Raw genomic sequence first — 18,258 nt, 5'->3', positions numbered from 1 at the left:
CCTGGATCGTGAGAGCTACGTGGTCGAATCTACGAAGCCGAATAACGTTTACTGAGTAAATCTCAAATTGTGCGTGAAATATAACAACCATATAACTGAACAGTGATCACCTCTGATCTATCAGCACATACTAGCCTTTTTGGTAACAGGCGCCGCCGCAGGCTCAGCAGACCTATGACAAAGAGCAGTACATTAGACTCATATTCCCTACAAACCCCAAAAATAAGACTTGAAACTTACTGTGCTTTATCAGATGTATCAATGCCGGTCAGCAAACTCGGCTCCTGGGAACGCTTGTAGGCGTTGAACCACGGCCCGCGGAACAAGCTATCGATCTCTTCAATACCCAGGCCGGCAATCTCAGGAACCATAAAGAACACATAAGCAAGTGCGATACAGTTGAAGGCAGCAAAAAAGACAAAAGCGCCCCAATTATCCGTATTAGCCAGCAACGAGGGAGTCCCTGAATTGACGCCGTAGAAAAAAAGCCAGTGGAACATTTGACAAAATGCGCTGCCAAAGGACCGAATTTGGTTAGGCCATAGCTCGCCGCCAAAAATGTAGGGAAGGATTAAAAGACCTGATTGTATATCAAGAGGTTAGTTCGAAGGGGAAGGAAAAGAAGCTCAATCAACGAAAATCCTCTCACCAATGGCGTATCCGAAACCGTGGAAAAAAATGGCTACGATAGCACCCTGAGCGGCGTTGGTAGAGACGGGGCCCTCTTGGCGGTACTTTATGAAGATGCCAATATACAAATCGGTGATGACCTGAATGGTGATTCCGATAAATGCTGACTTCCGACGCCCCAATGCATCAATGATGAGAAACGAGGCAATCAGTGTGAAGAAGAATTTTGCCAAGCTGTACATGCCACTTAGAAAAAGACTGTGCGTGGTATCATCGCTAGCTCCGACAAGAGTCAGGATCGGTACGAAATAAGAACTGATTGAATTTGCGCCGGATAGTTGTGCAAGGGCAAATACGATGAGTGCTTGCGTAAGACGGCGTAGGTTTGCTGGGACGAAAAAGGTCTCGCGGGCAATCTCAAGCATTCCAGGCATACCGCTCTCCTCGCTTCGTTCCTTAGCAATGCTCTGTTGGATCTCCTGAAGTTCTATTCGTACTCGAGGATGTTCAGCTGGTAATCCACGCAGACGTACCAGTGTTTCGACAGCCTTCTCTTGCTTGTTGACGAGGAAGAGCCAGCGAGGTGATTCGCTCAGGAAGAAACTAGCGATAATGCAGAAACAGATGAAGATGCAAGGCCCGAACCAGACAACCTGATATTGCAAGCGGCCTACCTCCATTGTCTGGTACACGCCGTAAACACAAAAGATTGAGACCCACAGAGCAAGGAGCATGGCCACACTGAACCATGTTGCGAGGAGTCCACGGATCTCGGTAGGCGCAATCTCGACAATGGAATTGGTGCCTGTCACAGTGAGAGGCCCAATTCCCAATCCACTAATGACTCGTGCGGCATATAGCATGCCGATATTTGGGGCCAAGGTGGCCACCAGCTGACCGGCAATCCAAATGAGCATGTAGAGGCGCAGTGACCAGAGCCGACCGACACGGTCATTAATGAAAAAAGACAGTCCTGCGCCCACACCGCATCCAATGTATACCAGGGACACCAACTTGGATATTTGGCTTGCATTTGCACCAGAACTAATTCCAAAATGCTGCTGGAATCCTGGCAGCGACGCCACTACCGACGATGATCCTTGATCCCAAGCTGATAATCCTCCTGGTCAGCGAACCTCAAGAAAGAGAGATAGCATGCAGAGCGAAACTTACTCAGGGGAATGCCAGCACATGCATATAGGGCCACAGAAAGGAGCAGTCGGGGGTTGTAAATCAGCTCCCTGGGCGTCGCCCGGGTTGTACGAACATATCTGGCGATTGTTGATTCCGAGAAAATTTGCTTGTAACCCATCACACTGGTTTCTGATATTGATATGTGTGTGTGTGTGAGAGAGAGAGAGAGAGAGAGAGAGAGAGAGAAAAGCAGATCTCAAGCAATACAGAAAATCATAATGGACTGCTTCAGAGGTGCGCGAGCACCATGCATTTTAATTTGAACCTAGGACCGGTGCTAAGTAAAGATAAGCTAAGCGTGCATGATCCCGGATGCAGCGAAGTGCGGAGTAACGTGCAGATACTAAACCTTTCTCTTCTCCCATAGCGAGTCGGTAGAACCCGAGCAGCCACCGGGTTCTCCCTATCGCTCCCCCTCCATCAGCAGATGATTACAAAATAATGCGAGTGCTCTGCGTAGATCAGAATTAATCGCAATTATGAAGGAGGGAGATCCGATCATCGTGGTGGGCGCAGGCATTTTCGGTCTCAGTACCGCGCTGCATCTTGCCCGCCGCGGCTACAGCGTGACTGTCTTTGACCGACATCCCTATGACGAGTCACAATACTCTTATTTGCAGGGAGCAGACGCGGCGTCTGCCGACATAAACAAAATAATTCGCTCTGCCTATGGGGGGCAGACCGAATACCAATCTCTATCCATTGAGGCGATTACTGCCTGGCATGAGTGGAACGAAGAAATCGCTAGCGGCAAGACAGTTCCTCAGGGGATGACTAGAAAGGACCGCGTTTTCATTGCGAATGGAAATATCTCCATGTCCACGGATGCAGAGCTACCCCCCTGGGAGAAGGCCTGTATTGATGAGATGGAGAAGGCGGGGCATCATAACACGCAGCTAGCGACCACAAATCCACGCCATTGTGAGATTGCCACAAGCCGTGGGCTATCATCTTATATGGACCCATTTCAGCAAAGGCGTCGTGGACAGAGGCACGTGGGTGTATTAGACACAACAGGGGGGATGGCCATTGCGGATAAGGCCTGTCGCTTTGCCCTCCACAAGGCGCGTGAAGCTGGTGCGAAATTCGTCTTCGGACCCAAAGCTGGAGGCCTGCAATCCTTACGCTACAACGGTAACAGGGTTATTGGAATTGAAACTCGGGATGGAAAGTTACATCAAGCTGCAATGACCATTCTGGCCTGCGGTGCTTGGACTCCAGTACTGTTACCGGAACTGGACGGCCTCTGCGAAGCCACAGCTGGTAGTGTGATTCTCATCAAAATCCCTACCAGTTCGCCATTATGGGACCGTCTGGGACCGGAGCAGTTTCCAACGTTTACGTTCAACATGCGTGCTGGAAGCAAAGGAGGTCTGTACGGATTTCCTCGCACTGAAAACGGTTACTTCAAAATTGGGTATCGCGGCACCAAGTACACCAACCCTTTACAACACAGTGATGGCAAAGAGCGCAGCACACCCGCCACACGATGGTCTGTCGCAGAGCGCGATGGGACCCAGCCGGTCGGTGAGCGACTTACGGATTTCCCGCGACAAGCGTATCAGGTCATACAAACATTTTTGGATAAGTATCTGCCGGAACTGCGTGAGGAGAATATTTCCATCTTGACCACGCGAATCTGCTGGTATACTGATACATTTGATAACCATTTCGTGGTCGATCGAGTGCCCAGAAAGCAGGGCTTGATGGTTGCTACAGGAGGCAGTGGTCATGCATTCAAGTATCTTCCCAACATTGGCAATTGGGTGGTAGATATTATGGAAAATGTCAATACAGACCGCAAGGCTATTCAAGCCTGGCGATGGAGAGACTTGGGAAGTACGCCACCAATCAATGATCTCATGGAGGGCTCGCAAGGAGAACGCGCCTGGAGGAACATTGCATTGTCTAAGGAATCAGCAATGAAACCGACGGCAAAGGCAGCACTATGAAAAGTGATTCTTTAAATTAGCATGTCCAGAGGAAACCATTCGAGAAATGAGTTGAAATCATCTCTATTGCCAAATTGAGTTTGAAAACCCGCGATCATTTCAAAGCAGAAGACAAGGAGGTTGATGCCAGTCTAGTCTTGACAATTCTGTAATTTGAAATCTATAGGATATGATAAGTTTCCATTGTAATTTGGTTAGTTTACGACTTGAATACGACTGGAATAAAGACTTTCTTCATGCGGCTTATTTACTTTACAAAGTCACCTTTGCACTCTTTGAGGATCAGCAGGTATTCTGGCATGAACTGCATGTACATCACTTCTGGACTACCAGTTCCCTTTTTAGTATACTCGGCCTCCTCTTCACCCACTAATGTCTTCTTCAGACTCGGTGAAGTAAGGGCAGCCTCAACAAGCAGCTGGTTGTGGCATGCCCGCTCAAGAGCAATGAAGAAGGCTGCCGCTTCAGCAATCGTGCCACCAGCAGTCAACGAACCGTGATTCTGAAGGATCAAATTCTTCTTCTTCGGTCCCATAGCAGAGGCAATACGACAACCCTCCTCGGCAGCAAAAACCACTCCCCCAAACGATGGATATACGGCCAAGTCATCGTAGAACATGCAGCTGTCCTGATTAAGCATGTCGATAGGTAATCCGAAAGTGCTCCATGCTCGAGCGTGGGGGCTGTGAGCATGACATACAGCGTGCAAATCCGGTCGAGCGGCATGAATGGCACTATGAATCATGAAACCAGCGGCATTGACGGGCTTGTCGGCGCCGCCCACACGGCGGCCTTGATCGTCGACCTGGACCATGTCGGAGACAGTGAGTAGACCAAAGTGGACGCCATAAGGGTTGAGCCAAAATGTCTTTGGATCAATCGGGTCTGTTTGAAAGAGTCAATTCAATTTTACTCTTCGTAAATATTCACTAAACAAGAAAGTAGTTAGGACGTACCCCGCAAACTGATATGTCCACTACCTCCATCGGCAAAGCCAAGTTTCGCAAAAATGCGAAAAGCTCCCGCCATCTGCTCAAGTTGCCATTTACGCCACTCTAAAGGAGACGCAGGCCTTGGTATATGATGAAGACGCTTGACTTCACCTGTCCCAGGTCTGGATATGTTCAGCGCCTGGCCAGTGACCTTGGTCTTGGCCAGAGGAGCGAGCATATGTTCTGTGGGGGCGGCAAGATTCATCATGGCATAGATTCGAGTACCTGAGCATGAAAGTAGACTCGGACAGTCCTCGGTAATATTCTGAGGTCTCTATACTTAATCAGATTGCTCTCTACTTCTAGGATTGATGCAACAGGTCGAGTCTCGGCTTCTCCCGATATTAGATATGGAAATTCCCGAAATTCCAAGTTCGGCCTCGTCATAGCATCGCAATGATCACATTGATCGGAAAACCCCATATCTCCTGGTCACGAAGTTGGTGCAATCTAAAGCTATGATGGATACTTCCGTCTTGTGATTATGGAAACCCATCGAGGCGACCACTTATCATAAGCCGATGTCCATGGTAACCTCGTGAATTATCAGCTCCGATCAGAGCATCCCAAGCTTTCTGTGTCATTCTCCGTAATTCCATGATGGAAGCTGATATTCCTGTTGTAACTCATAATCAGCTTCGCACGGTTGAGCACAGATATGTCGACACCGATGTCCTCCGTACTCGCTTCGCCCTCGCCTTGTCCAACATGTACAAGGCAGAGGTACCTCTTTACGGAGATTTGGTTTCCATTGTACAAGATGTAAACCGGTCTGTTCTTGTACAAGATAATATCAACGATAGTGTCGAGCGCATTACTCTCGAGCGCCACGGTGCCATACGCCTAGGCAGTCCATATGAGCTCCATATTGCTCGTCGGATCTTCGGTCTATTAGGCATGCACCCCGTTGGCTACTACGATCTCTCCATTGCCAGTCTTCCAATGCATGCTACATGTTTCCGACCACGGGACGCTCAGTCATTGGCCAAAAACCCCTTCCGAGTCTTTACAACCCTTCTACGACCTGAACTCTTGGAATCGCCCGAAGCCCGGGAGCGTGCTCTAAGCCTCCTTCAACAGCGCAAAATTTTCAGCGATACGTTGCTTGATGTTATGAGTATCGCAGAGTCGAAACATGGTCGCTTTACTTATGACCAAGCAGAAATATTTATCGACAGTGCCCTGGAGACTTTTTGTTGGCAGTCTGTGGCAGCCGCCACGTTCGACGTGTACAATACATTGAAGGAAGAGCATCCCGTCTTAGCAGATATTGTGTGCTTTCAGACTGCCCATATCAACCACTTGACGCCCCGAACTCTCGATATTGGTCTCTCTCAGTTGGCTATGCAAGCCCGGGGTATGGAAGTAAAAGACACTATTGAAGGCCCTCCAAAACGCGAATGCCCCATTCTTTTACGGCAGACTAGCTTCTTGGCTATCCAGGAGGCGGTTAGCTTCGCATCCTCGAGCAATCAATATAGCACGCTTATCGACAGCTATCACAAAGCTCGTTTTGGAGAGATTGAAGAGCGAGGAGCAGCTTTAACCCCAACTGGGCGGAAGCTATATGATGAGCTATTTGACGAGGCGATGGAAATTTCCCGTACCACAGGACAGAACGTGGATAAAGTGGTCGCCCAGGTCTTCACTAGATACCCAGATACATGGGCCGAGCTCCGTCAGCAGAGGCTGATCTACTGTGAATTTATCCCAACCGGGAAGTTTCTCCCTGCACACTTAGCAGCCCGTGATAAGACACACGAGGACCTACTCGAAGAACTTCTGCTGGCGGGAATTGTGACCGCTGTACCAATCACATATGAAGATTTTCTTCCATTTTCTGCAGCTGGTATCTTCCAGTCCAATCTAGGGAACCCTTCGTCTTCCGCTATGGGCCAGAAAAAACCATATGCCGACCAGGAAGGATTCGAAAAGTCTCTTGGTTGCGCAGTTCTGGATAGTAACACTCTGTATGCCAGTATCCAGCGTAAGAGCATTGAGAAATGCGCGCAACAGTTGGGATTAAATGCTTTTGATCTACTTACCAATTTGTCATGATAATTATGGTAGTCACTTTCTTTTACCGGACATGAGGTTTTCTAGAAGTCCTGCGTTCATTACCTGGCTACACCATATTATATCCATGTTTTTAAGTAAAGCCTAATATATAGTCTATCTTTCTCAAAAATTACTCTTAACTATAATCCAGTTATTGATTTTAGTCCACTTGCCAAAAAGAAATATTGTACAAGGAGAGCAAAAATCAGATCCCATTAGCCCCAGTTATATAAAGAGGCAGTCAGTCGCCAGGGTCTTGAAATGATTGGTTACCGGTGCTGATAAGATGCCCGCCCAGCCCGGTGTTCTCCCCGCTCCTCGCACCATTCCGTAGACACCATTGTCGGATTATGAAACACCATGAGCGAGCAAGACAACAGAAACCATTCGGCCAAAAGGCCACGCATAAGTGAGCGTACCCTCCTAGCTTGCATAAGCTGCAAGCTGCGCAAGTTGAAGGTCCGTAACCCTGTTCCCCGTCAGCTCAGCGACGTGGCGTTTGATTGAGAAATCATTGAACCTGACTTGGGTCTCTTATTAATCCAAAGTGCGATGGCAAAAGCCCAAAATGCAAAAATTGTACACGAACGAATCGAGGTACGATTCAGTTCTAATTATGGACTTATGCTTCACTAACAGCACTGCAGAATGCCTCGTAGAAGACCCAGCAACCGGCCTACACAGACCGCGAGACTATATGCAAGGCCTGGAAGCTCGCGTAGCGTACCTTGAGGGACTCCTGCAGAATTATCAGCAAGAAATACTACCAGATAACCAGGATTCTCCGAGTACTGATCCAAGAGTTGCTTCTGCCGATGACACAAACTCAGTTGCTGCGGAGTCAACACCCAATCTCGACCTGCTCAGTAATGAAGTGGCCCTGTTGTGTCTGAGTGCTGCTGGTCGTGAGCCACAATTCTTTGGTCCATCTTCAGCTGTCTTTTTCTCCCGTATCGCCAGCGCAAGCATCGATTTACCTCTCAAACGGTCTGGCTGGAAAGACCCACCCCATATTGGAGACAATAGCGAATATCATACCAGGTCACGCTGGAGTCCAATGCCTCCCGTTGAACTTCCATCTCCGATGAAAGCGGCCATACTATCCCAGGCTTACTTCAAGAGCATCCATCCACAGTACCCTTTTTTGCACCGGCCGACTTTTCAGTCCATGGAAAAAGAATGCCTGAGTGCCAGCGCATTAGGTGATGTCAGTACAGCTGATTCGGCTTCATTATTCTTTGTACTCATGGTTAGCAGCCCAATCCTTGCGTCGCGTAAGACCTTCCCTACTATACTGAGACAGTTTCCTATAGGCTTATGCGATCGGCTCATTAGTCCTAGGACAGACTGAGACAGAAGCGGCTCCAGTAAACTAGGCACCAAGTCAAATTTTACAGTCTCATATTTGCTAATTCCTTCAGGTGTATTTCTCATGGGCCCTTGATCTCATTGCGCCTTTGCTCCATACGGATGGGCTACAGTCAATCCAGGCTCTTCTTTGCTGTGCCGTTTATTCAATCCGGTCTTACAATGGCGCTAGTCTTTGGTGTGTCCCCTGCAAAGTGGTTACGGGAAGATGCATTCGCGATGGCTGATGGTTTAAATCAGGAAACTCTCTGGCATGGCAATTCGCCAATGCGTCGAGCTCGGCTATCACCGTAGTACCGAGAAATACCGAACCCGTGTCGACTCATTAACCAAGGAGATCTCCAAACGCTGCTTTTGGGTTGCCTACGATTTGGATTGTGTAGCATCATTCATTTTGGGACGCCCAAAGGGAATTCCAGACAACGCTATTGATGTCGAGGTAGGGTCTCTTATCCTTCTTCTGAATATCCTAAACACTGGATTATTACTGATCGTGTGAATGAGAACAGCTACCTGTCGACATTGATGATGAAAATATCACGTTCAGTGGTTTTCTGCAACCCCCGCGATCCTCGCCCGGGGAGCCTCGAACAAGCATGACCGGAGTTATCCATGTTATCAAGCTGCGACAACTTTGGTCCAAAATCAGTAACAATCTATACCTAAATATATTCCGTCTGGGAGAAAGGAATTCCTATGATTCAACTTTGGTTGAAAATCTGCGCCAAGAGCTAGAAGAATGGCGCTCGGGTGCGCCAGATGATCTTGATACCTCCAATGCCCCTCCACTCTCTGTCTTTGAGTCGCCAAACTGGTTCTATATCGCTTATGACTATTCACTACTTTTATTATACCGTCCCCGAATCACATGCCCATTAGCAGCACTAGAGGAGTCTCAGTCCATCGATGCGGCCTTCCAGGTCTGTGCTGACTCCGCTCGCGATATATGTCAGCGATATCGTCGTCTATACCAATCCCGAGGCCGCGTTCAATTCACATGGGGCAGTCTTCATATCTTATTTCTCGCTGGACTGACCTTTAATTACTGTTTGTGGCGTTCACGTCGCCTCCGCGAATCCACACCCCAGAGCGTGGTGGTCAACACTTGCATGGCGTGCACTACGCTGCTGGTCATTATTGCCGAGCGTTGGAGTCAGGCCTCGTCGTACCGGGACATATTTGAGTCCCTGTCCGAGAGGACCATCAATATGATGTCTGGGGACAATCGTCGCACCGAATCTGAGGGAATGGGTGTTTCTCCTTCCGCGCAGGTTGCCGAATTGCTGGCACCTCTGACGTCAGATCCCAAGGTTAATCTTGACGATTTGGATTGGATGAATAGTGATCACAATCAGGCAAGGCCTCCAAATATGGAAGCTTATGCGCCATTCCAGGAATGGATCATGGGACTTGACTATATGCCGTCGGCTGGTGATCCCCAGTGGTTTACCCAAGAGCTATTGAATGACATGGGGGACTTTGCAGATACTCTCCCAATTAACAATGGCCAGCTATGAGAGATTTCTTGGTGGAGGTGCCTCGACGCGTTTGATTAGTACTGTGTCATTTGGTGTATGAGACGTTATGTAAGTTCTAAATAGACCTTCGAATTTTTGAATATTTAAAAAGTAATATATCGAGAGCCTTTTGGTTTTACATGGCGTCTGGCATTGTCTGTTTGAATATTGGTCTTGCAAGAGCGCTTTGGGTACAGTTACTCATCATACACTATAGCGGAGCGAAACGAAGCGCTTATGTCAATAATCGTGTTTCCAAAATTTGCTGCTCATAACGTAGTTAAGAAACAGTGAGTACTTTATCCACCCCCGATACAGCAAACCCATATGAGGCAGAGAACCCTTTCAGTTGGCGTCTGCTAGTGAGGTGAGACGGTGCTCAAGGGCATGTTTGGCCAAAACAGCCAGAATGAATGGAGAACGGGACAAATGGGTTTCTGGACATACTTAGCATCTATCCATACTAACTAGAGATCTTCGAACTCTCCGCCGTTCACTCACTCCCAAATCATCATAGGAGGCGCAATTTCGAGGAGCCTAAGGAATCGGATAGTCCTTTCTATTCCGCGATTTCATCTGGCTATCGACGTGTTGATGTATCTGCCGGATATAGAGAGCCAATCGTTGGCAAGTAACTATATCTGTTCCACGTACGTTTTGGTTGGATATTTTTGGGGGTCTGCCTTTGGCCATACCTTGTTGTACTCCTCCAAAATAGCGTCATAGTCAGCTGGATCTTTCACCGGGACCATCGCATTCATATTGAGAGGGTCAAGTGGATACTTATCCAAGACTTTCTCTGGGTAGAGTAGGAAGAAGCACGGATTGAAAAGCAGGTTACCATCTTCAGTCATGTCAGTTTATGCGTGGATCCGAAACAACTGGAGATCGCTGGGGAAAGGAAAAGTAATTGGCAGCTGTGAACCCGTTGATATAGGCATTTAGGCTATTGTTGCGCTTGGCTTTTGCGTCTGCGTCTATTCTAACAGAGGATAAACTCGACAAGAAGACCGTCATTATAACAGGATGACTGCAGAAGGCAAGAGGGGTGCTAAAGAAGAGATGAAGAAGAAGAGGTACCCAATCAGTCTTGGAATTCAATTTGCGAGACGGCATGATTCCATGTATACGTCGTTGCCGCTCACTCACTAACTAGACTTGGGCACTCGAATGAAGAACACGAGAAAACAAAAGTGTGAATGAAACAATGTCTGTCATCAATTCATGTCCTGGCATACATGCAATGCAATGCACATTACTATGCCCTAATGCGAAGAACCAACCCAACTCAACCTATAAGCAGCCATCTCGCTAGTTGACAACACAGTGCTTCGCCTCAAAAGTCCCATCGAGAAATAACCGATTCGTCAACTTTAGATGAATTCCTAGAAATCATCCGGACTCTCCAGATCATTCAATTTCTGATCGAGAAATCGGCCCAACGCAGCGCATTTAGACTCCAGCGCTAATAGAACGGCGGGGGATGCTGAGAGGTTCAAGCTAGCGAGACGCTCGAGGTCGGCGCTGCGGTCTATTTCGTGCTGTGAGTCGACAGCCCCCGAGTCAGTGGCTGTTCCATTGCGTGCAGTCGCGTTCGGAGACGCTGGTGCTGTAGTGGGCGTGCGCTGGCCATCGTGAGAGCCGTCCGGCGTGCCATTCGAGTCAGGGAACGAGTATCCGCCGTCTGGCACGCTGAGATGGGCCGTTGGGTCTAGCGCTCCGTTTGTGCTGGGCGCATCGGGTTTGGACGGGCCGACGGCGGCGAGGAGCACTTTATCAGCGAGGCGGGTGACCACTGCGACGGAGTCGTCGAGTTCGAAAACGATCGATCCCACGTCGCCCAGCGACATTGATTGCGCCGTTACATAGGAGGATGGGTGGCTGGCGGGGTTGACGCCTGTAAGGTTGCCCGTCGAGGCGGTCTTTGCGTAGCAGGTGTAGGCGGCGCCGTAGGTTGCGCTTAGGTTGCGCAGTTGGCGGGAGGAGAGGGAGGAGGCATAGGCGAATACGGCGCCATTGGTTGCGAAGACGCTGAGAAGGGAAGTTAGCATCAAGGAATCGGAGAGTGATTAGCGGGGACAAGACAATTCCCGTGCGACGTACAGGATGGTCGTGATCTCCGGCGGAGACAGATTGTCGTCCAGGAGGTCTCCCAGCGCCTCCGAGTCCAGCATCTTAATATCCGGGAGCCCAGGAATCATGGTGTCGATTGTATTTGTATCCTGGCCCGCCGACAAGGCGTTGGGTTGTTCGACCGCGCGCCGTTGGGGGACTTCTATCCGGTGCGCCTCTACGACCCAATCCTTGGGCGGGGTCCACGAGCAATCCTCCGGGAAGAAAAACGAGTTGTCCTGGTAGTCTGCGTCGTCGTGGTCGTACTCGATCGGTTTGTCGGAGCAGTCGAGCAGGTTCTGGGCGTAGTGCGCGCTATAGCGGGCCCAGTAGGGGAGGAAGTTGGGGTCGTAGGGATCTGCGGTGGATATCGCGGGAGTCGAGGGATCGGTCTTGGCGGCGATGTAGTGGTTGGAGGAGACTGGAGGAGGTTTGTATTCAGCCATCAACACACCCATTTTTCTTAGGAATACAGAATAACGAGTATCGCAGCAGTGGGGATCGGATCAGATCAGCCAGGAGGAGGAGGCACGCGAGCGAAAGGCGTTGTTTTCATAGCTTCTTTTCCCCTGGTCTGCTCGGGATCAAACGCTGGGCAAGGTGGTGAGGAAATGTGGGCATGAGCTCGGAACGTTGAACTCGACGCGCTTGGGCTGCTGGTCCAAATGGCAAGCCACGATAATTCCCCAACACCCGGTGGCACAGAAGCAGGGACTTGCCCGGAGGGCTATATGAGGCAGCCAGGGTAGGACCACGAGAGTCATGGGGACATGCGCGGCTCAACTGCCAGGAAGACCCCCATGGTGAACGTGAAGGTATGCGTCGGTATGATTGGGAGGAGAGGGGCAGATGGGTGCCTGGCCGCCGGGCTAAGCGCGGTAGAGGAAGAAAGATAGGGAAACAAAAGAGAGTAAGACCGAATCCAGAGGGCGCGCGACACGACCGATGGCGGAGGGAAGAGGCCAATGGCAGGGCAGGAAGGGACGATCCAGTGTGGGGGGTAAAGACGAGAAGCACTTACGAAGCTGGTGAGGGAGTGGTAGGGGTGGAAGCAGGAGTAGCTCGTGGGAGTAGAAGAGGAGGAAGAGTGAGTGGTCATTGGTATAGTTCGCGATCCACCTGCCTGCCTGCCTTCGGCTCTGGTTCTGTGCCAATTGACCAGACTCGGACTAACTCCTATCTCCCCGTCGCTCTTCTCTCCGGCAAGCTGGTGGTCACAACCTACGAAGCATCGGATTTCCATTCTACAGCGTCATGCCCCACCCGCGCTGACAAACTCCCCCTCGTGCAGATAAGTTAGCTAACAATCCCCATAACCGGCTCATAACATCTCCCCCAATTCATGTTCGCTCGACTGTTTTCTCCATCTCTCAGGGCCCTCACACCTCTTCATTGTGTGCCGAGTATGCCTCTATCCCCACGCACCCTCTCGGCCCGTCACTGACTGTCTAGCAGAAGCTCGATCTCTCGCAACCATGGCGTCCGATCCCTCCACCTACAAATTGAACCGTTGGTGTCTCCCACCTGCAGTCCAGAACCACCACTGACACGATGTATCCCTGCAGACACGATGATTCGGGTCAAGGACCCGAAGCGTTCGGTGGAGTTCTATCAGTTCCTGGGCCTCACCCTGGTCAACAAGCTCGACATGCCCGAGGCTAAGTTTTGCAACTACTTCCTGGCCTACACCGGCCCCAAGTCTTTGCAGGGCGAGTGCAACTACTGGACCGACCGCAACGCCGTGCTGGAACTAACCCACAACTATGGCACGGAGAACGACCCCAACTACAGCATCGTGAATGGCAACACTGAGCCCTATCGCGGCTTCGGCCACCTGGCCATCTCGGTCGACAACATTGAGGCCGCCTGCAAGCGGATCGAAGACGCCGGGTATGCTTTCCAAAAGAAACTCACAGAGGGCCGCATGAAGCATATCGCCTTCGCCAAGGACCCGGACGGCTACTGGGTAGAGATCATCCGGCGCGGCGATGAGGACATAGGCACTACCACAGACCCCAGTTCCTACCGGCTCAACCACACCATGCTGCGCGTCAAGTCTGCCGAGGAGAGCCTGAAGTTCTACCAGGAGAAATTGGGCATGACCCTGGTGCGCACCGCCGAGAACCCGGACAACAAATTCAACCTGTACTTCCTGGGCTACCCGGGCGCCAACCCCAAGATCCAAGAGGGTGCGCGCAACCCGGTCGCTGATTGGGAAGGCCTGCTTGAGCTCACCTGGAACTACGGCACGGAGAAGCAGGAGGGTCCCGTTTACCACAACGGCAATGCGGAGCCCCAGGGCTTCGGCCATATCTGTAAGTGCTGTCCGTAGTCAACTGGCCGATCTGTCAGGCGCTAATCCAGTTTCGTAGGTATCTCGGTGGACGATATCCAGGCGGCATGTGACCGCTTTGAGTCCCTCAAGGTCAACTTCAAAAAGCGACTGACGGATGGGCGGATGCACAACATTGCCTTCCTTCTCGATCCGGATGGGTACTGGATCGAGGTGGTCCAGAACGACAAACTCAAGCGCACGGCCAACGTGTAGTTTGGTCTAGTACTATAGATAGTTACTAGTAGTTAGTCCCGGACCAAATTGACTTCTTATTCCGATACCATAGTATCATCCGCATCATCCAGTATCTGATAGGCCGACGCGGTGGACCCTTCATTGTTCCCCGCCGCCCCAAGACCAACCCTTTCCTTTTCATCACCTGACAGTTAACAGCCCAGCACTCGCGCAGTGTCAATAATATCCATGGCCAGTAACGCATGTCCAGTTGCGCGCGGCGACACCATGACTTGATGCATCTCACTCTGCTTTGCTCCTGTGCGGGGATCTTCAGCTACTAAGACAGCGCCCTCGGAGACACGCCGACAAGGCACCAGACAAGCACCAGGCCTCGAGGACAACTTCCGGGCGCATTTCTCAAGTCGCATAGCGATTTCAAAGCGGTTCGGTCAAGGTTCAAGATGCCGTCGCCCGATCCTGAGAAGCCTAAGAAGCCTCCCCGCAAACACGTCACCACCGCCTGCGTGCCGTGTCGGGAGAGCAAAATCAGATGCGACGGAACGACGCCAAATTGCCAGAATTGCCTGCGCAAGGGGAAAGATTGCAAGTACCAGCATGGCGATGACAAGCGCAAGTATGTGTTATTCTAATATTTCTGTCGATCCGCTATCAGAGCTTAGCGACTAATGCATATCTAGAGTGTCTCTGCGCGCTGCTACGGAACTCTTCTCTGTTCGCATCGACCAGCTTTGTCGATTTATCCATGAACAGGGTTTGCAGCCTCCGCCTATGAGACCTGAAGATGAGGCGGGTATGAATAGGGTCCTGGATACCCTTCAAATCCCTCGTGGGTTTAATAGAGATACAGCCGCTGGTCAAGAGTCAGAAAATATTCGCCTTACGGGGTCCGGCACATCCCCTGTTCAGCATCAGAATCCAGAGAAGGGCCAGGTTCCACATGCCTCTGGGACAGGCACATCAACACCAGAGGAGCTCACTGCTCATCCGCAGTTGGCATCAGCCGAACCTTGGAACCCATTCGGAATGACTCAAGGGCCATCGGACAACCAGAGCTTTGTCCATTGGGGCTTCACTCTTCCAACCGCTGAAAGCCTGGATACTATTTATGCAAATATCAATAATGGCCCCGACCTGCCGATCAACACGGAGCTGGGGCCAGAGAGCTATCCACTCGGTATGGACATGGCTCCGCAGCCAGGGGACTTGCTCGGCCAGACCCAGAACGAAAAAGACACCGAGTCCGATAGCGGAGAAGAAGACGATGCCGAGAATGACGTGATCGAGCAGCTGTCGCATCGCATTGGCACATTGAAAATCGCAGGAGACGGTCATTTACGCTTTTACGGCGCAACATCCAATCTCAACCTGGTCGATGTGTCGGCAACTCAACAACGACAGCGTCCGGATGCACGTACCGTGCGTCATGACGGTCAAGATATTCTCAACCATCTTCGGGTCGGCCAGCCCGTTGACCAAGCCTTGGAAGACCACCTGGTCGAGCTTTACTTTACTTGGCAAAACCCCAGCATTTACGTCGTCGACAAGGAAATGTACATGACTTCCCGCTCCAAGTGGCGCAATGAATATGATGATACGCCGTTCTACTCGGAGGTTCTGACCAACGCTATGTATGTTCTCTATTCACTGCTGTATGACAGCGCTAATATCGTGCAGGTGCGCCATTGGAAGTGCGTTTGAAGCTCGATATCATCCGACATTCATTACATTTCCCAAATCCTTGGCAGAGTTCTTTGCAGACCGGGCTAAGGCCCTTCTGGAGATTGAACTTGATTCTCCCTGTGTGGCCACAGTTCAGGCACTGGTTATATTGAGCTGCCACGAAGGGGCATCGAACCGTGATGCGCGAGGTTGGCTTTATAGCGGTGGGTAATCTTTCAAGCAACCCAAAGGCCTTCAACTCAGATTCTCTAGGGATGTCTATGCGGCTCGCTTTCGATCTTGGACTACATCTTGACATGACTCCATACGTCAATCAGGGCCAAATGAGTTCCTCCGAAGCCGAGGTCCGTCGAGCAGCCTTCTGGGGAAGTTATGTCGCAGACCAGTAAGCCATGTCACTCTACTGCGTGATCTCTGACTAACAATAGTAGTTTCTGGGGCTTCTATCTCGGACGCCCGTTCCGCATGAATGCTGGGGACATTAGCGTTCCAAAACCAGCTTTCGCTCTTGGTGGTGAGAGGGAGGCAATATGGCGACCCTATGGCTTGCAGAATTCCTCCGAGACTCACCCCAGAGAAGGCTTGAAGAACCCGATGGAGTTGATTTGTAGGCAGTTTGTTGTGCTGTGGGAGATGATTTCCCCGGCTGGACATATTCTGTACGTGGCTCTTGTAGCCCTTTCTTTGAATCCCACTAATATGCTTGCTTCCAGGTACGGTTGTTCTGACATCTCCCGGCACGATTTGCAGAGATTGTGCTACCAGGTCACTGAGGATCTTTTTGCCTGGAAAGCTAATCTACCTTCCAATCTTGAGATTGACCTGGATGATGATACAACGCCGAAACTGCCCCACCTTCTCATGCTGCAGTAAGTAAATCCGTCCTCGATCGATATCCATATTCTAAGTATGTCTTCCAGCATGCAATACCACCAAATAGTCATCTTCTTCCACCGACCATGGCTATCTAAGAGCTACATCCAACCCCGCGCTCCTCGTCAAGGACCTGGATATCACCACGCACGACGAATGTGCGTCGAATCCGCCACCGCCGTAGCACGGCTCCTCCACATCTACGAAAAGCACTACACCTTCCGCCGCATGAACAACCAGGTCGTGGCAATAATCTTCAGCGCAGCCCTAATGCTCCTGTTTGTCACGCTATCCAACTCCAACTCGCCATCAGCACCAGGAAAATCTGGCAACAGTCCGAATAGACACCCGCCCAATGCCGAAATGGTCGCCTACCTGAATCTCTGTTTCCGCGCTCTCGATGAACTCGGTCAGTCGTTTGAGAATGCGAAACGCACACGTGACTACCTTGTCACCCTGCAGCGCCGCTGGCAGGCACATCTGCATCGATCAGGATCGGCTACGAAGCGGCAGATCAGCAGTGCGAATCTCCAGTCGCTGCAACAGCAACAACAGCAGCAGCATCAGCAACCGGCCTCTTCCTCACAGACCAATCGGAATGCACAGGGACTGGAAGGCGCCCGGAAGAAATCCCGACTTGCGAATGCGGACACACAAGCTCACACTTCTGGCTCGCAGGGCATTCATAATAATAATAATAAGAATAACTATCCCGAACTCTCAGCAGGGGCAGGGATCCCTCCATCGTCATCCAATGTCGACGCCACATTCCATCCATCCTCGTCATTGCCATCCCACCACCACCAGCGCGCTCCATCATATTCGACCCCTTATCAACATCATTTCCCTGCAGCACCCTCTCAGGCAGGTGATTTTGACTGGATTCGGAATTCGGATTTGCATCTTCTCTCTGAGAATGTTGGCAGCGATGGCAACGGCAACGGCAACGGCAACGGGGCAGAACACCTGTCGTCTCCCCCGTTTCAGGACGATGGCACGATCCCTGATTTGGAGGATATATCTGAGCCTTGGTGGGCTCTTCCTAATGCTAATTCTGGGTTTGGGGGGTCATAGTGTGGGTGGGCACTGGTGTGTATATATCTCTTCTTGTCTATCGATTTTCGCTGGCATTTTGTGGTTAGATTTTGTGGCGTGTTATAATTTTATCTGCATATCTGATTGTAACAGTCTTGACTACATGTACTCCCTCTTTGGAATTATTGGATAATCTATCGAGAAGTTCACGCCACTTTGAAGGGCATTAATTATGAAAGCAATGACTTGACTATATCATCATTGATTCCTGGATGAACCAAGATACCGCCACCAGATACTCATTGATAATGGAT

The 18,258-nt window shown here is 50.5% G+C and overlaps 10 protein-coding genes across 10 annotated transcripts; 5 read left to right on the top strand and 5 right to left on the bottom strand.

Annotated features, from left to right (window-relative positions):
* Positions 1–236: 236 nt before the first annotated feature.
* On the bottom strand, positions 237–1,942 carry N7510_005761 (uncharacterized protein; the record flags this gene model as incomplete). The annotated part of the gene is made up of 3 exons (XM_056977687.1): positions 237–580; positions 650–1,753; positions 1,804–1,942. The coding sequence occupies 3 exons, from the start codon at positions 1,940–1,942 to the stop codon at positions 237–239; spliced, it is 1,587 nt and encodes a 528-aa protein (XP_056833719.1).
* A 361-nt stretch (positions 1,943–2,303) lies between these two features.
* N7510_005760 (NAD(P)/FAD-dependent oxidoreductase) lies at positions 2,304–3,776 on the top strand (the record flags this gene model as incomplete). Its single annotated transcript, XM_056977686.1, has 1 exon — positions 2,304–3,776. One exon carries the CDS (start codon positions 2,304–2,306, stop codon positions 3,774–3,776), a length of 1,473 nt encoding a protein of 490 aa, XP_056833718.1.
* A 247-nt stretch (positions 3,777–4,023) lies between these two features.
* Positions 4,024–4,973, bottom strand: N7510_005759 (class ii aldolase and adducin domain-containing protein; the record flags this gene model as incomplete). Its single annotated transcript, XM_056977685.1, has 2 exons — positions 4,024–4,661; positions 4,733–4,973. The coding sequence occupies 2 exons, from the start codon at positions 4,971–4,973 to the stop codon at positions 4,024–4,026; spliced, it is 879 nt and encodes a 292-aa protein (XP_056833717.1).
* Positions 4,974–5,368: 395 nt separating this feature from the next.
* N7510_005758 (uncharacterized protein) lies at positions 5,369–6,826 on the top strand (the record flags this gene model as incomplete). Its single annotated transcript, XM_056977684.1, has 1 exon — positions 5,369–6,826. One exon carries the CDS (start codon positions 5,369–5,371, stop codon positions 6,824–6,826), a length of 1,458 nt encoding a protein of 485 aa, XP_056833716.1.
* A 568-nt stretch (positions 6,827–7,394) lies between these two features.
* N7510_005757 (fungal specific transcription factor domain-containing protein) lies at positions 7,395–9,711 on the top strand (the record flags this gene model as incomplete). The annotated part of the gene is made up of 6 exons (XM_056977683.1): positions 7,395–7,423; positions 7,466–8,075; positions 8,140–8,193; positions 8,248–8,372; positions 8,435–8,633; positions 8,704–9,711. 6 exons carry the CDS (start codon positions 7,395–7,397, stop codon positions 9,709–9,711), a joined length of 2,025 nt encoding a protein of 674 aa, XP_056833715.1.
* Positions 9,712–10,346: 635 nt separating this feature from the next.
* On the bottom strand, positions 10,347–10,565 carry N7510_005756 (uncharacterized protein; the record flags this gene model as incomplete). The annotated part of the gene is made up of 1 exon (XM_056977682.1): positions 10,347–10,565. One exon carries the CDS (start codon positions 10,563–10,565, stop codon positions 10,347–10,349), a length of 219 nt encoding a protein of 72 aa, XP_056833714.1.
* Positions 10,566–11,096: 531 nt separating this feature from the next.
* On the bottom strand, positions 11,097–12,281 carry N7510_005755 (uncharacterized protein; the record flags this gene model as incomplete). The annotated part of the gene is made up of 2 exons (XM_056977681.1): positions 11,097–11,742; positions 11,815–12,281. 2 exons carry the CDS (start codon positions 12,279–12,281, stop codon positions 11,097–11,099), a joined length of 1,113 nt encoding a protein of 370 aa, XP_056833713.1.
* Positions 12,282–13,165: 884 nt separating this feature from the next.
* N7510_005754 (lactoylglutathione lyase GLO1) lies at positions 13,166–14,371 on the top strand (the record flags this gene model as incomplete). The annotated part of the gene is made up of 4 exons (XM_056977680.1): positions 13,166–13,226; positions 13,279–13,332; positions 13,389–14,138; positions 14,196–14,371. The coding sequence occupies 4 exons, from the start codon at positions 13,166–13,168 to the stop codon at positions 14,369–14,371; spliced, it is 1,041 nt and encodes a 346-aa protein (XP_056833712.1).
* Positions 14,372–14,544: 173 nt separating this feature from the next.
* On the bottom strand, positions 14,545–14,763 carry N7510_005753 (uncharacterized protein; the record flags this gene model as incomplete). Its single annotated transcript, XM_056977679.1, has 1 exon — positions 14,545–14,763. One exon carries the CDS (start codon positions 14,761–14,763, stop codon positions 14,545–14,547), a length of 219 nt encoding a protein of 72 aa, XP_056833711.1.
* A 33-nt stretch (positions 14,764–14,796) lies between these two features.
* N7510_005752 (transcription factor domain-containing protein) lies at positions 14,797–17,983 on the top strand (the record flags this gene model as incomplete). The annotated part of the gene is made up of 7 exons (XM_056977678.1): positions 14,797–14,969; positions 15,034–15,984; positions 16,031–16,239; positions 16,289–16,421; positions 16,468–16,695; positions 16,750–16,905; positions 16,957–17,983. The coding sequence occupies 7 exons, from the start codon at positions 14,797–14,799 to the stop codon at positions 17,981–17,983; spliced, it is 2,877 nt and encodes a 958-aa protein (XP_056833710.1).
* Positions 17,984–18,258: the final 275 nt, after the last annotated feature.

This window comes from Penicillium lagena (assembly GCF_028827675.1).
Source record: "Penicillium lagena strain IBT 129212 chromosome Unknown utg000003l_segment0_segment0, whole genome shotgun sequence".
In the NCBI taxonomy this organism is placed as follows: Eukaryota; Fungi; Ascomycota; class Eurotiomycetes; order Eurotiales; family Aspergillaceae; genus Penicillium; species Penicillium lagena.
The sequence above is the reverse complement of the archived record's forward strand: the minus strand, read 5'-3'. Positions and strand labels throughout refer to the sequence as shown.